Source organism: Odocoileus virginianus, unplaced genomic scaffold (assembly GCF_023699985.2).
Source record: "Odocoileus virginianus isolate 20LAN1187 ecotype Illinois unplaced genomic scaffold, Ovbor_1.2 Unplaced_Contig_23, whole genome shotgun sequence".
Lineage (NCBI taxonomy): Eukaryota > Metazoa > Chordata > Mammalia > Artiodactyla > Cervidae > Odocoileus > Odocoileus virginianus.
The window spans coordinates 882,252-897,964 of NW_027224340.1; the positions used below are offsets into that span (position 1 = coordinate 882,252).

General features: G+C 58.8%; 1 protein-coding gene across 7 annotated transcripts; it reads left to right on the forward strand.

Moving 5' to 3' along the window:
• The first annotated feature begins 3,589 nt into the window (after nt 1–3,589).
• Nucleotides 3,590–15,533, forward strand: PUF60 (poly(U) binding splicing factor 60). Of its 7 annotated transcripts, none has more exons than XM_020883620.2 (12): nt 3,590–3,797; nt 8,044–8,136; nt 10,247–10,342; nt 10,454–10,543; nt 11,384–11,434; nt 13,395–13,556; nt 13,628–13,720; nt 13,826–14,039; nt 14,130–14,320; nt 14,455–14,590; nt 14,778–15,013; nt 15,097–15,533. In XM_020883620.2, exons 1-12 carry the CDS (start codon nt 3,774–3,776, stop codon nt 15,394–15,396), a joined length of 1,686 nt encoding a protein of 561 aa, XP_020739279.1. In that variant the 5' UTR covers nt 3,590–3,773; the 3' UTR covers nt 15,397–15,533. The 7 variants fall into 7 exon arrangements, with proteins under 7 accessions (XP_020739279.1, XP_020739287.1, XP_020739244.1 ...); XM_020883585.2 differs by having other exon boundaries at nt 3,689–3,797; nt 8,047–8,136; XM_070464382.1 differs by lacking the exon at nt 3,590–3,797 and adding an exon at nt 3,988–4,057.
• Nucleotides 15,534–15,713: the final 180 nt, after the last annotated feature.

Sequence of the window (15,713 nt, forward strand, 5' to 3'; positions counted from 1 at the left end):
CAACTCTCTTAGCTGTTTCTTCAGGCATTTAATATGCATGTTTCACAAGGATATGCACACATGCTTTCACTGCTTTTCATTGGTTTTTCTACATTATGTGTCACCTGCTGGTGTCCTCTGGGGGAAGGGAGGCCACTGGCCTCCCACTGTGTCCATTGACACAGTGCCATCTCAATGTGATGGGCACACTATTACAGCTTCACTCCCACAGGTCTCGGCAGAGAACGAGGTGTCCTAGGAAAATATTTGCTTTCTTGCACAACCTTTTGTTTTCCCTGCAGTTAATCATTGCCTTTTGGGGGGCTTAGTTTTCCACACATGTCATTAATTCCTCCCTAGATTCTCCTGCAGAAGTGTGAACCTCCTCTCAAACTTCGGATTTGTTGCATAACTGCTATTTCCATCTTTTCCTGGACCTCTCACCCTGCCAACTGCCCTGGCTGTCAGCATGGGCTGCGACTTCACGAGCATCCTGGAGCACCTCCTTTCTCTCCGCTGGAGCCCATGATTTCCTCTTCCTTGATTCAGCTACGGAGTCTGCAGTTTGCCCTCACTACTCTCACATCTGCTTGTTCGTGTAACTAGGTACAAAGTTGGGCTTCTAGTCCCAAGAATTCCCATGCTTTTCTGAGTTCTGACCTTTGCGATGTCTTCTCTCTCGATCTTTTCTTTACCTGAATGCTTTGGAAATTACCAACGATGTGTCCTGATGTTGTTGTTCAGTCACTCAGTCGTGTCCAACTCTTTGTGACCCCATGGACTGTAGCACACCAGGCTTCCCTGTCCTTCACCATCTCCCAGAGTTTGCTCAAACTCATGCCCATTGAGTCAGTGATGCCATCTAACCATCTCATCCTCTGTCATCCCCTTCTCCTCCTGCCTTCAATCTTTCCCAGCATCAGGGTCTTTTCCAATGAGTTGGTTCTTTGCATCAGGTGGCCAAAGTATTGGATCTTCAGCTTCAGCATCAGTCCTTCCAATGAGTATTCAGGACTGATTTCCTTTAGGATTGACTGGTTTGATCTCCTTGCTGCCCAAGGGACTCAGTCTTCAGCACCACAGTTCAAAGGCATCAGTTCTTTGGCGCTCAGCCCTTTTCATTTTCCAGCTCTCAGATCAGTACATGACTACTGAAAAACCATAGCTTTGACTGTATGGACCTTTGTAGGCAAAGTAATGTCTCTGCTTTTTAATACACTGTCTAGGTTTGTCATTGCTTTTCTTCCAAGGAGCAAGCGTCTTTTAATTTCATGGCTGCAGTCACCATCCACAGTGATTTTGGAGCCCAAGAAAATAAAGTCTGTCACTGTTTCCATTGTTTCCCCATCTATTTGCCATGAAGTGATGGGACTGGATGCCATGATCTTAGTTTTTTGAATGCTGAGTTTTAAGCCAGCTTTTTCACTCTCCTCTTTCACCTTCATCAAGAGGCTCTTTAATTCTTCTTCGCTTTCTGACACAAGCATGGCGCCATCTGCATATCTGAGGTCCTGATGTGGACCTTCTCTCTCTTTTCTTCCATTTTTTTTTTTGAAGTATAGCAGTTTATAATGTTGTGTTAATTATGCCTTTACAGCAAAGTGATTTTTTTTTTCTGTATTCTCTTCCACTATGGTTTATCACTGGATATTGAATATGTTGACAGTTCCCAGTCGCAGTGCACCCCTCTGTTACAGAGGCCTCTGAGGCACCAGCTGACGAGCGTCACAGTACTCCATTGTCTGTTTTCTAGATAAATGGTTTTATTGTTATACATTTTGGAAGATTTCAACTTTATCTTGCAACTTCTCTGTTTAACTGTTCTTTTTCCTCTTATATTTTTCATTTGTAACTGCTCTTTCTCACTGGCTGAATGTTTTTCTTTACAGCATCTTGTTCATGTGTTTTGATGCAACATCCTATATCTCTGAGGATATAGTTTTAGCTTTTCTTTTTTCCTTCGTCTCTGGCCTGCTTTATTGGCTCTGTTCCTTCTGAGTCCCTTTTCCTTTTCCAGTTTTCCTCTCCCTCAGGTGTCTGGTGTTCCTGGGTTGCCCAGTCACATTGAATCTTAGTGGTTGGGGCTTATTGCCTTGTGAGCTTTGAGGTCAAGGATGGAGCCAGGTCATTCTCCTGCCCACCTCCCAGTGGCCAGTCTTCTGTGTGTGTGTGAGTGTTGGGAGCTCTTGCAGAGATGGGCTCTTCTCTTTGAGGATTGTTGAGTGGCACATGATTGGGGAGCCAGGGGTGGAGGTGGCAGAAAGGCAGGAATCTCATGTATTCCGCCACTTTCAGAACAGGCAGGCCCTCCAAGTGTGCCTCTGCTGGAACTCACCTCTCAGTCGCTGCCAGTAGGGACGGAGTTCTTGTCTCCTCCTTGTCATGACTGCACTCACATGAACCATCTCTTGAACCCCGACCTCCAGGATGCTAAAGCAGCCCCTGCTGTCCACCTTCCTCCAGCTCCACAACATTCCACCTCTTTGTCTTTGGGGGTTTCTTCCTTTATAAATTGGGGTGGCACAACCTCCCCAGATGGCGCTAGAGGTAAAGAATCCGCCTGCCAATGCAGAAGACACGAGATAAGAGTTCGATCCCTGGGTTGGGAAGATCCCCTGGAGTAGGAAATGGCAACCCACTCCAGTATTCTTTTTTTTTAAGTTCATTAAAGTTATTTTATTTTATTTTTTATTTTTTCCTGACCGGAGTGCTCAGCTGGGCAAAGCCAGGGCCTGGGCCCCGGCAGGCTGGGGTCCATGCCTGGGGAGCCCTGCCACTCCAGTATTCTTGCCTGGAGAATCCCACGGACACAGGAGCCTGGTGGACTACGGTCCATAGGGTCGCAGAGTTAGACACGACTGAACGAAGCACTCTTTCTTATCATTTTAGAGGAAAGGTAAATGAGTAAAATATTGTTGTGTTTAAACAAGAGTATCTATATTTCATATTAACTCTCCCAGGGTCTCCTGCCTCTTTGGGGAAGACACTTTGCTACCTCAGGCAGGCTAAAGCTGCTAAGCTGACAACCTCAGGGCTTCACTGAGCTTCACTGAGGGTCTTGGGGCTGGATGTGGCATGCAATAAACGTCCAGGGCAGCTCAAAGCCAGGGATGGACATCTGGAACTTTATAGTTCAGAACTAAGGGGACTGAGTGCATACCCTTCCCATGGGATTGGTTCGGAAGCCTGTCTCTCGGGTTGCAGTTCTACAGACTGTGAGGTCGGTGGCTCTAGGACGCTATCAGTTTAAAAATGCACTACTGTTTTCTGAATCATTTGGAAAGAGAAAATGCGACCATAACAGGGCACACACCACGCATTGGTAGGCGCATTCAGAGATACGATGCAAAGAAGCATCTCCAAATCTGAGTCCGAAAAAAGGCGATTCTGGAGCTCTAGAGAGGATCCGGTCGTCTGTGCCCGGCCTCGGGTTTTCCCGCAAAGGAGACAGAAAAACCGAACAGCGAAGGGAAGGCGGCCGCGAGAGGAGAGGGGAGGGGCGACCTGAGACGCTAACCGGCCGGCGGAGGGCGGTGCTGGCGGCGCGCGGAGGCGGGGCGGCCGCGCGCGCGCCCCGCCCCGCCCCCGCCCCTTCCGCGCGCCCTTCCCGGAGCGTTAACTGTTCCTCCCCGCACCGGAAGCGCGTTCCTTTTTCCTTCCACGTCGCTGGGGAAAGGGCCTTTAATCGCGAGAGTTCCGTTCTCTTGAGAGCGCCTCCGCCGGCGCCTAGATCGCGCGAGACCGCGGAAGAAACCGAAGCGTGTGGCGCGCGCGGCGGCCGCGACGGGAACAAGATGGCGACGGCGACCATAGCGCTAGTAAGTGAGACCCCGGTGACCGCGGGCCGCCGCTCAGACCGCGGGAGCAGATAGTTGGCCCGGCCAGGGTGCCGAGGGTCCCTCTGGGACGTGGCGGCCGCTCCGGAGCCCAGTGCTAGCTTCTGCGGCCTTCGGTCGCGCGAGGCGGGGGCGGGGCGGGCGCGAGGGGAGAGGGGCCGGCCTGCGGCCGCAGTTTCCGGCCCGCAGACTGCAACTTCCGGCAGCCGGCGCGGGAGGACCTGGCGCGGCTGTGACCCCGGGTGCGGCTGGTTTTGACGGGAATTGGACCCGGGGAGGTGGGGGGGTTGGCGACCGTGCCGTGTGCCGAGCCGGGTCTCCGCGGTGCGGTCGGGCGGGGCCAGACTGTAGTCGTTCCCCTCTGCCGACGTTGTGAGCCTGTATCCCCGACTTGAAGGCGGAGCACCGTGGAACCGTGGCGTCTCCCCCTCCAGCGTAGAGGGGCGGCAGGGTGTGCGGGGGTCTGTAGGAGGGGATCGGGCCTGGTGAGGAGGGAGGCCTTCGCTTCTTGAATACACAGCTGTGAATCTGCTCTGTGCTGATGCCCAGCGGAGAAGAGGTCTCCAGCCAACTGGGATTCTGTCCTACTCAGGAAGGGAAGACGAGGTTTCTCGTTACAACTCTCGTTACACGTATCCTGAGCGGTCACATTGTTCCGAGTGCTATGCGAGGGCTTGGGGAAACAGTAGGGAACGAGAGACAGTCTTGCCCTGTTCCGCCGTCTGCTGGGCACTGGAGACCAGTTTCCACTCAGGGTGCCTGAAGTGTTAGGGCTCTGCCTTGCTTAGTGCTCAGCCACATGGAGCGCTAAGTACAGATGGACAGCCTGTCCTCACACAGCACTTCTTTGGGGAAGTCTCCCTTCACTTTTCCTCCTCCCAGACTTGTGCCACTGAGTCCCCTCAGGGACCCTCACAGGGAACTTCATCCCTTTATTTACCCACTCCTCCGCAACTCAGTATGATGTGCTGGGGTTTGTTCGAGAGGTATGTGGCGGGAGGTTGGACTGATGGGGGAGATTCGAGGGTCAGCGGGTGTGCTTAGACTGGCCCCCTCAGGCTCTCATAGTCACAGGGGGGCGAACCTGTCTCACTGGGACAGAAAATGACGCCCAGGGAGAGAGCGGCCCCAGGCTATGAGAGGGGCCTGGTGTGGGAGTCTCAGATCTGGCTAACTTCACTGTCCTCTTTGTGCCATATCCTGCTTCCTGCTGAAGCCACAGGAGCAACCTGCTGCTGCTGCTGCTAAGTTGCTTCAGTCGTGTCCGACTCTGTGCGACCCTATAGACAGCAGCCCACCAGGCTCCTCTGTCCCTGGGATTCTCCAGGCAAGAATACTGGAGTGGGTTGCCATTTCCTTCTCCACTGCGCACGCATGCATGCTAAGTCGCTTCAGCCCTGTCCAACTCTGTGTGATTCTATGCACAGCAGCCCACCATGCTCCTCTGTCCACAGGATTCTCTAGGCAAGAATACTGGAGTGGGTTGCCGTTTCCTTCTCCACAGGAGGTTAATGAATGTATGTTAATATGCATATACAAACTGTAAAGGCCCAGATTTACCTTATCAGCTTGTTGGAGTGAGGTCCAGTCTGGCCTAAAACATTACTCCTCTAACCTTTCGAATGAATAGTAGGTTTCTAGAAGAGTCACTGGTTCCCTGCAGTGCTTCAGGGGCATAGCAAAACCTTCTCCGTCTTCTGGTCTGCGCATGCTGAGGAGTGCTGGTTTGCTGTTCTAAGCTGTGGTTTTGGCTCTTGCGGGAGGTGGGGTGAGTGGTGCTGGATTTGGCGGACAGTGATCTCCTGGGGAAGGACCCAGGAAGATAGAGAAGAGCCTCTTCTAACTTTTGTGTGCCTTCCACCTGGTCACTGCAGAAACAGGCCACAGGCCCTTCCTCTGACACCTGGGCTCACTCCTCCTTGGAACCTTTGTCCTAGGGGTTCCATCTGGCAAGAGCACTGGACTCTCTCACCTTCCCAGAGGTGAAGGTGCTTGCTTTTCTCCTGTGGGTCCCAGCCTGCCTGTCATCTCACCGAGAAGCTGTCCCTGCTGCTGTGGCCTCGGGGCCCTCACACTCCCTCTCTCCCACCCTGTGCTTGGTTTTCTTCTTAGGGCTTCTCCTACAGAAACCACCTCGTGTCGGGCCTGGCTGGCATCTCTTGCCTTGCTTTTTGTGTGTCCGCAGTGCCCTGCACAGAAGCTGCCTGTGCTGTGGACAGCATGGTGCCACGTGAAGGGGACTGACCAGATGGGAGGCAGTGTCCTGCACAAGCCCTGCTGTGGGGACTTGATTCTGGATGTTGTAATAATACAAAAAAAATCACTGAAACCTGTGGATCGCTGGCCATGTGCAGGGATTGCCTCACGTATTGTATATGGAGCTGGCCACTCGCTGAATCTTCCTGCCTGCCCCAGGAGACAGGCCTGATGAGCCTGAAGCTTGGAGGCGTTACGTAATTACTTGATTTTTCTGGTTTTCTAATGGAAATGATCCTTTTGCCCTGGGCTATTGATTAATGGCAGCGCAGGGGTTTGGGCCTCAGAATCTTGGGGCTGGATTGCACCCCACCCCACCACACACTCCGTGTACACCCCCCCACCCCACACACATCCGCCAGAGGGAGTTTGCACCCCTCAAGGCACTGCTGCCTGGTGCCAGCATGCTTTGTGACTGTGGCCTGCTGTATTTACGGCTGGAGGACAGCGTAAGACTAGCTGTAATGATGAAAGGCAGTTTCCTCTAAGTTTTCTTAGCACCTGCTTAGAACAGAGCCCTAGGCTCTGTGGGACTGGGGACGTTGTTTCTGCCATGAATTCCCTGGGGTCGGCTGTCCTTGGTGAGTCCCTGGTGGGCTGAATTTCCCCGCGAAGCGTCTTCTGAGCCGTCTCTGGTCTCAGCACTGTCCTGGTTCCTGTTGGCTGCTGCACTGATTTGGGTGAGTGGGAAATCATCTATACATGTGCCCTCAAGTTGACCCTGTTCACAGGGGTCAAGAGATTGGATTACATGCCCAGACCTGAAGTTACCTCTTGTTGGGATTTTGCGAGACAGGCTCTGCTCTGGTGTGTTCTGGGGGCTGCCAGGGCACTTGGAGCAAAGCCAGACCCTCTCCCCAGATGCCAAGTACCCACTGGATAGCACCTGTATCAGAAGGGCCCGCCTTTCCTTTCTCTCTCTCTGGAGCATGGTTTCATGGCTCAGAGCAGTGATCCGGTTTCAGAGGGGTTCCAGGGAAGGAGCAGTGCTGGGTGGGCCGCAGCTTCCACGCCCACTGGCCACATCTCTAGTGCAGTCAGGCTTGTGCTGCTGTCTTTCCTTTGAGGCTGGAGTACCTGAGACATACTCTGGCCAGGTCAGCCCAGCCTTTCTTTGGCTTTGTGCTTGGCGCCTTGAGGGTGGGCATGGCTGTTGTCTGTGTTCTAGATGTGTGTGGATTTTATGCTTGAGTTGGTAGTGGGTTCCTGCTGTGTGGCTTCTGAGATGGTGGGGAAGTCTCAGGGACCTTCCACTAAGACCCTCACTTTCATGATGTTGCCCACCTTCTGCCATTGGGCTGGCTTCACACCAAGTGCTCCTTGGCCCCTCTAGATGTGGCCAAACTCTCACCTGCCCTGAGTTAGACAGCCCTGGACAGTGTGCAGGGGGTGGAGGTATAGGGGAGGCCCACAGGGCAGACCCGCAGCCTGGCCCTGCCAGTCAGAGGGCAGTCCTCTTCAGAGCCGTCTTCAAGAGGGGCCTCGGGACTGAGACTGAGGTGTGGGCTGACCCAGTATGTGTACAGGCTGCTAGCAAGGTACCTCCGTCCGCCTCTGGAGGGGAGAGGGCCACCTGTGGTCCTGGTCGTCTTTTCCTGTGTGGCCAGAGGGCCACTCTTGACCCAGGGGTGAGTGCCTTTTGTTGACCGGGGTGGGGGCAGGAGCACAGCTCAGCTCTCCACGCTCTCTCTTTCCGAGGACTTCACTGCCAGCCTGGGGCTGCCCCAGCCTCTGCTCTGGTTTCTCCCAGCCAGCCCCTTGGGCCTGGGCCCTGGGCAGCGGCAGGTGTGCTGGAGGAGTGGAGTGGGCAGGGTAAGGTGTGGAGGGGCAGCTGCAGGAAGGCCCGGGGCGAGGTCAGAGCTGGCTCCTTGCTGGTCCTCGCAGAGTCCAGCTGTTAACCAGGGAAGATGAGCGAGGGCCTGGGTGCCTGGGTCTTGTGAATGTTGTCACACCGTCTCCTTCCTGCCTGCAGCAGGTCAATGGCCAGCAAGGAGGGGGGTCCGAGCCGGCAGCAGCGGCGGCGGCGGCAGTGGTGGCAGCGGGAGACAAATGGAAACCTCCACAGGTACTGCCCTTAAGCGTTCTTGCCCTCAGGCCCGCCCGCCCGCCTGCCCGCCCGCCCGCCCGCCTGCCCGCCTGCCTGCCTGCGCGTCCCTGGGCCCAGAGGGACCTGGCTGGGGGGTGGGAGCGGGAGGAGCCCTGGGGACTCTGCCTTCTGGGCAGAGACCCTGCCCTGCCCCCTTTCCACCCAGCCTCCCTCCTGGCTCCAGCCTCCTCCTCTCCGCATCCACTTGGCGTCCTCGCCTCACGTATTTTCAGATCCCGGGCAGATGGTGGCTGTGGTCAGGTGGGCCCGAACCTCGGGCAGTGCGTGCCTTTCACCACTGGTGTCATACAGGAGGGTGGACGTGTCGTTCAGAACGTGCAGGGTGGTGTTAAGAGCTAGAAATAGAGTTTCCCTTCAGATCTCTAAGTAAAACGTGAATGCGCACCCCTGTGCAGGTCAGAGCACAGGTCTGTGGCCTCAACTTCAGGGTCGGCCTGGAGGGTCTCAGCCAGTGCTGATTGCTAGACCTGTGGGGTGGGGGTGGAGGGCTGGATCTTGCTGTCTTCGGGTAAGAAGGTTCTTTATGCTTTTGCATGGCAATGCCTGCCTCCAGAGGACTGGGCAGGGCCTCAGCAGAATGGCCTGTGGGCTGTTGGGGCCAGGTGCCCAGCATGCCTGGGGAGGGCTCTGGTATGCATCCTGGATCCTAGGAAGCTATGGGGGCTGAAGCTGATGGGCAGAGGGGCCAGGGTGTCCCTTTAGCCAGCCCTTCCTGACCCTGGCTGGCTATCTAGCCAGCCATTGGTGGGTAGGAGAAGGGCTTTTTGTTTCTCAAGACAAAGAGGAGATTGAGAAGTTTCTGAGGGGCTGAGGGGAGCTGGCATTGATCACCATGGTAACGGCCTGCTCTGGTGCCGTGGCCCTGGCTCTCGTGCCTCTTTCCCACTGAGGAGACCTGGGCTCTGGGCTGGCGGGCAGGCCGAGAGAACCGCCGTGCAGGGGCCAGACTGCACTGCCAGAGGAGAGGCTGCCTGGGCTTCCCGCCCTTTGACCCTGTGCTAGAAACCTAGCACTGCAGCCGGTCAGGAGGGTGGTTCTTAGGGTCTGGGTCACCAGCCCCATCCTGCCGCCTTTGTGTCTCTCTCTCTGGTTGCCCGTCACTCCTGTGCTGGGGTCCTGCCTCTTGTCCCTGCTGTTCCTCCCCAGGCTTCGTGCTGGGGGTTGGAGAATCCCCAGTCTGGACGGTTGCTGGCCACCCAGCGACTGGTGACTAGGCAGGTGTACTCCGAGCCCCCGCACACATGCTCTTCCCACTCACATGGCTGTGTCCTTCCCCGGCCAGCAGCTTAGAAATGCCTTTCAGTAGAGTGCATGCCTGCACTCCTAGTAGCACCCACCCTGGTCCTCAGTGGACTGGGCCTGTCACCCTCAGAGCATCTCCTTGTCCCTTTGCTCCCCTAGCGTGTTGGCGGCTGTCCGTTTCTGTTCCCTCACGGTGGGCCTGTTTCTGGCTTCTCTTACCAGGGTGCTAAGCATAGCCCAGGGAGAAGTTTGGTGAGGTGGGCTGGGAGAGCAAGTTCAGGTCTCCGGATGGTGTGCAGGGATGGGGGTGGGGCACCGCCTGCAGTTGTGCTGGGAAGGTGGAGCCTCCCAGACTTGCTCTTTTGAGTGGTCCCTGGAACTGCTCCCTAGTAGGGAAGCTGAGTCTCTGGCCGTGAGATGTTGTCAGAGACCTGGGGGCCAGGCAGCCCAGGAGTGGGGCATCCCAGAACATCCAGAGAGCCCTGGCCCTCCCCTTGTCTGGGAGGCCAGTGCCGGCCAGCTCTCCTGTGCAACTTGAGCTGGAGGCTCTGGGGTTGGGCTTGCCATGAAGGCTGGGCTCCTCTGACTGCTCATTGCTTGTCTTGGTGACTCCAGAGGGGCCTGGGTCCTGCAGCTGCTCTGGGTGGGCCAAGGGTCCCAACCCCAAGGTGCCTGTCTGTTTTGGTATGTGTCTTCCCAGTGACTCCTGGAGATGGGCTGAGCTGCAGGTCACGTGCAGTGGTCGGGCAGAGGGCAAGGTGGGCCTGGGGCCACGGGAGCGCCGTCGGGGACTTGCTCTCAGCCATCTCCCTGCTCCCGTCTGCAGGGGACAGACTCCATCAAGATGGAGAACGGGCAGGGCACAGCCGCGAAGCTGGGACTGCCTCCCCTGACGCCTGAGCAACAGGAGGCCCTCCAGAAGGTGAGCATGTCCCTCCTGGGGCTCTACGGCAGGGGACCCCTTCGGGGGTGGAGGAAGGCCCATCTCCCCGCAGGCGGGCCCTCCAGTGCTCCTCACCGCCATCTCTCGCAGGCCAAGAAGTACGCCATGGAGCAGAGCATCAAGAGCGTGCTGGTGAAGCAGACCATCGCCCACCAGCAGCAGCAGCTTACCAACCTGCAGGTGAGCCACCCTCCCGCCCGCCACCCCGCCGCCTCTCTCCTCCTCTCATGCCTGCGGCCATCCCCGCCAGGTGTTGTGGTGCTCCGTTTCTCAAGGACTCCTTGGGACCCCCGGGTTCCTCCCTAAGGCACGAGTGGCCCAGCCCTGCCCACCTGTTGAGAGCCCACGGCCCCGCCAGCCCTCTTCTGTGGCCCTGCCCTTCCCCAGTGGGCTCCTCTTCTCGGACTTCAGACTGTGGCCTTGGGTCGCCCCCGAGCCGTGTGCCCGGCTGCGAGGCTGATGGTGTAGCCCGAGGGGCGTTTCTCCCCACCTCCATGGCCTCAGATAAGAGTGGTCAGGCCCCTGCCCCTGCAGTGAGTCCAGTCCAGCGGCTCGGGGCCCAGGATTGAGAGGACAGGCTGGGGACGCCTCTCCAGGGCCCTGCTCTAGGCTTGTGGCCAGAGGCGGCCATGGCCATGGGGGAAGAGGACAGGGTGAAGCCGACAGGCCTGGGCCTTGAGCCTCCTGCACCCCGCCCAGCCCGCAAAACGTTCACGCTGCCGGGGGTGCCTGGCTCTTGACTGTGCTCCGTCCGCTCCTCCCCTCCCTCCCCCTCCTCCTCCTCCTCCTCCTCCCCTTCCTTCTTGCCCCGCCGGCCAGGCTGCGGGGCGGGGCACCTGGGGCTCTGAGGCCCCCCTGGGCAGGTGCCAGTGGCCGGCCAGGTGCCCGGCAGTGTGGGAAGGCAGGCGGGCCTCCTGGCAGGGCGGGGACTCCGGGCCTTGCCGCTGTCTGCGTGAGGTGTGACGAGAGCGGAGACTGCTCGGCTCCAACAGACTGAACTCTGTCTTTACTGTCTTTCAGATGGCAGCAGTGACAATGGGCTTTGGAGATCCTCTCTCACCTTTGCAATCGGTCAATAGACATGCTCACTTCTTCCGGGGCTCATGTCCTTAGTCAGGGCTAGAGGGGGGCAGTGCGCCCATGTGCTGGGGACCTTGCTCCCCGTGGCCGGCCCTGCCCGCCAGCTCAGGACGCGCGCAGCAGAGCGCCAGGCGCGGCGGGGCCAGTGGTGTGGGGGGCACCCACCCCGGGACCGCTCCTGGGGAGGCCTGCATCTGCTCTGAGGGCCCGCCTTAAAACTAACCGGCCAGGTAACTGCGGAGGGCAGCCGGCCAGGAGGGCAGCTGCCCGCGCCAGGCCCCCCGCACCCGTGCCGCCTGCACACATCGGGTGTGCCACCAGGCCTCCAGCTCCGCCGGGCTCCAGGCTGCTCGGGCTCCTGGCTGGGGTCAGGTGCCTGAGGAGAGAAGGGTCTTAACTCACAGCCCCATCAAACCCTGGAGGGGGGACGGAGGGAGGGGGTGGGGGCTGGGGGGACCCAAGTGAAGGAGAGAGGGAAGGAGCAGGATTGGGCCGTGCCCTGGCTGTCAGCAAGGGGCAGAGTCCACGCGGGCAGGGAGCAGATGGTGGCCATGGCCCTGGCTGCTGTCAGCAGAGGAGTGTGGGGAGGAGATGCCCCTCCCGCCCCCAGAGGCAGGCTGAGGAGGTGGCCAGGCCCCCCCGGGAGTCTGACGGGGAAACGTGGCCTTCCCTGGGGGCCATCCCTGGGCATGAGTTCTCACAGGGGACACGCGGTCCTGTCCTCGGGGGCCAGACAGACCCCGTGTCCTCTCTAGGAAGCGTCTGTCTGTGGGAGCAGGTCAGGCAGGGGGCTCTGGGCACCCCCACTGTTGGGGAGCCCACACTGAAGAGGAGACATGCTCCTGTCCTGGAGAACTTTGACCCCAGGGGCAGCTGGTCTCACATCTGGGGCACCCGGCGCGAGAGGGGACATAAGTATTTGGGGGGACAGTCCTTGATCTCGACAGGAAGCCTGAGGCCTCTTTGTTGGGAGCGTAGTTTGAGGAGGGGATCCTGTCTGGGGGACATGAGCCTTATTTTTAGGCTCCTCTTGGCGGGATGTGGGGACCTGGCCAGTACTAGACCGGTTGGCATATCTGAAGAAGGAAGCCAGCCTCTGGTTATGGGGAATCTCAGGAGGGTGTGGGGGTCCCCCGCTGAAGGGCTGGAGCCAGGGCCCCGTCTCCATGGCCTGCCCTGGGCCTGTGGTCTCCCCCCAGTGCCCCATGGCGAGTGGCTCTGGGGTGCTGCCTGCGAGGCCTGTCATCTGAGGTGGCCGGGTGGGAGTGTCTCCTCAAGCGCCTGGGGGCCCCAGCATGGAGGCGGTGGTGCCCGCCCGCGTGGACCCTGGGGCGTCTCCTCTTGGTGGCTTTGCTCCCTCGTGATGCTCCCAGGGACCAGCAGCCCTTTCTGTGAGGGTTCAAGGCGCTGGGGCTGTGTGAGCGGTGCTGCTGGTCTTCTCTCCAGGGAGTCCCTGACTGGGCTCCTCACCTCCTCCCTGGGGTCTCTTCTGGGCAGTAGCTGCCCTGTCTTTTGCCCCCTCTCTTGCCTCACACCAGTGTCCCTGCAGCCTGGCGGCTCCCCCTTCCCTCTCTGTCTGAGTGCATGGCCAGGACCCTGGGAGAACCTCCCAGCCCACCCAGGTGCCCGGCCCCAGATTGGAGGGCTTGCAGCCCTGCCTTCCGACCACCTGTCAGCTGTGCTGTCAGTCTGCCTGGGACCTGAGTGGGCCAGGGTGTGTCCATTTCCTGCCTTCAGACCTGACTTTCCTTCCTGGGGTGGGGTCTTGCCGACCCCCGCCACCCTGACTGCAGGGGCGGACCCTGCACCACACCACCGCGTGGGGAGCCCTCCCCACAGCAGAGCGGGGTGGGGGTGGGGGTGGGGGGTGGGCCAGGAGGGGAAGGGGCTGCCCAGAGTCTTGCCACCCCTCACAGGCCAGTGGCTCTCTCTCCCCTTGTTCCTGCTCCAGATGGCGGCTCAGCGGCAGCGGGCACTGGCCATCATGTGCCGGGTCTACGTGGGCTCCATCTACTACGAGCTGGGGGAGGACACCATCCGCCAGGCTTTCGCCCCCTTTGGGCCCATCAAGAGCATTGACATGTCCTGGGACTCCGTCACCATGAAGCACAAGGTGAGAGTCTGTCTGCCACCTTGCCCCCTGCCTTGCACTCTCCCAGCCTGACTGCACATTTCTATGTCCAGGGCTTTGCGTTTGTGGAGTATGAGGTCCCAGAAGCCGCCCAGCTGGCCTTGGAGCAGATGAATTCCGTGATGCTGGGAGGCAGGAACATCAAGGTGAGGGCTGGGGAGGGGACCTTGGGGCCAGTGTGCAGCGTGTTCTGTGTCTAGTCATCCAGCCTAGACTGACTGGGGGCTCTTTGTCTCCTGTCTCTCCCCCAGGTGGGCAGACCCAGCAACATAGGGCAAGCTCAGCCCATCATAGACCAGCTGGCCGAGGAGGCGCGAGCCTTCAACCGCATCTACGTGGCTTCCGTGCACCAGGACCTCTCAGATGATGACATCAAGAGCGTGTTTGAGGCCTTTGGCAAGATCAAATCCTGCACGCTGGCTCGGGACCCCACAACTGGCAAGCACAAGGGCTATGGCTTCATTGGTGAGTTTGGGAAGGTGGAGGGGGTGGTAAAGCCCCCTTCCCCCACACCCCAACCCCAAGGCTGGCCCTCACTGCACTCCTGCTCTGCAGAATATGAGAAAGCCCAATCGTCCCAGGATGCCGTGTCTTCCATGAACCTTTTTGACCTGGGGGGCCAGTACTTGCGGGTGGGCAAGGCTGTCACACCCCCCATGCCCCTGCTTACACCGGCCACACCTGGAGGCCTCCCGCCAGCTGCTGCCGTGGCCGCAGCTGCAGCCACAGCCAAGATCACAGCTCAGGTAAGGATTGGTGCAATTATGTGGTTCAGTAGTGGGCACTAGGACCCCTGGTCCTGTGGGGACTGGCCCTTTTAGTGGTCTTGAGTGGAGGCTGCCAGATCTGGGACTAAGCATGGTGGCCTTCTTGGTTGCAGGAAGCAGTGGCTGGAGCAGCGGTACTGGGTACCCTAGCCACTCCTGGACTGGTGTCCCCTGCACTGACTCTGGCCCAGCCCCTGGGGGCTCTACCCCAGGCCGTCATGGCTGCTCAGGCCCCAGGAGTTATCACAGGTGAGCCTGGGTGGGTCACGGTTTCCCTCCTCCACTGCTGCTCCTTCGGACTTAATGCCTTTAGCTGTCCTTAACAAGCTGCTTTGTCTCCTGGGCCCTCTGCACCCCAGGGCAGTTCAGCCATGCTCCTTCCTGGGAATGGAGGGAGGTGTGGGAAGTGACTGCTGACTCAGTGGCTTTGCTGCAGGTGTGACCCCGGCCCGGCCTCCCATTCCGGTCACCATCCCCTCTGTGGGTGTGGTGAATCCCATCCTGGCCAGTCCTCCCACACTTGGTCTCCTGGAGCCCAAGAAGGAGAAGGAGGAGGAAGAACTGTTTCCCGAGTCGGAGCGGCCGGAGATGCTGAGTGAGCAGGAGCACATGAGCATCTCTGGCAGCAGCGCCCGCCACATGGTGATGCAGAAGCTCCTCCGCAAGCAGGAGGTGGGCCACCGGGGCCGGTGGGGCGGGGCGGGGCGGGGCGGGGCGGTCCAGCCAGCCACAGCTCTCAGCTGTCCCCGCCACAGTCCACAGTGATGGTCCTGCGCAACATGGTGGACCCCAAGGATATCGATGATGACCTGGAAGGGGAGGTGACCGAGGAGTGTGGCAAGTTCGGTGCTGTCAACCGTGTCATCATCTACCAAGAGAAGCAGGGCGAGGAGGAGGACGCGGAGATCATTGTCAAGATTTTTGTGGAGTTTTCCGTAGCCTCTGAGACTCACAAGGCCATCCAGGCCCTTAATGGGCGCTGGTTTGCTGGCCGCAAGGTGGTGGCTGAAGTGTATGACCAGGAGCGTTTTGATAACAGTGACCTCTCTGCATGACCTCGGCCCCATTCCCCGGACTCGCACTTTTTCCTTGTTTCCTCTGGGTTTTATAGAGTGATTCAATGGTATCTCGGGCCCGGCCGCCCAACCTGTGGATAAAGGTGCAGGTGCTGCTGGCCCTGACCGTCCCTGTCTGACAGTGGTCTTGTGCTTATTGGCTCCCGGGGCTGGGGTGCGGGTGCGGGTGCGGGTTCGGGACAGGACAAGCACCCGGGCAGCACAGAGGCAGCGAGCGTTGGCGGTTAGAGACCTGAATACCGCAAGGAAGGCATTTGCCGGGGTCAGCAGGAGTTGCTTGGTTCTTTGGTGCCCGA

Bases quoted from the DNA above. Each gene is read 5' to 3' on its own strand.
- PUF60 (XM_020883620.2), top strand. From the start codon at position 3,774: ATGGCGACGGCGACCATAGCGCTA. The intron at 8,137-10,246 runs GTACTGCCCTTA...TCCCGTCTGCAG, and splicing joins ACAAATGGAAACCTCCACAG to GGGACAGACTCCATCAAGAT. The intron at 10,343-10,453 runs GTGAGCATGTCC...CATCTCTCGCAG, and splicing joins AACAGGAGGCCCTCCAGAAG to GCCAAGAAGTACGCCATGGA.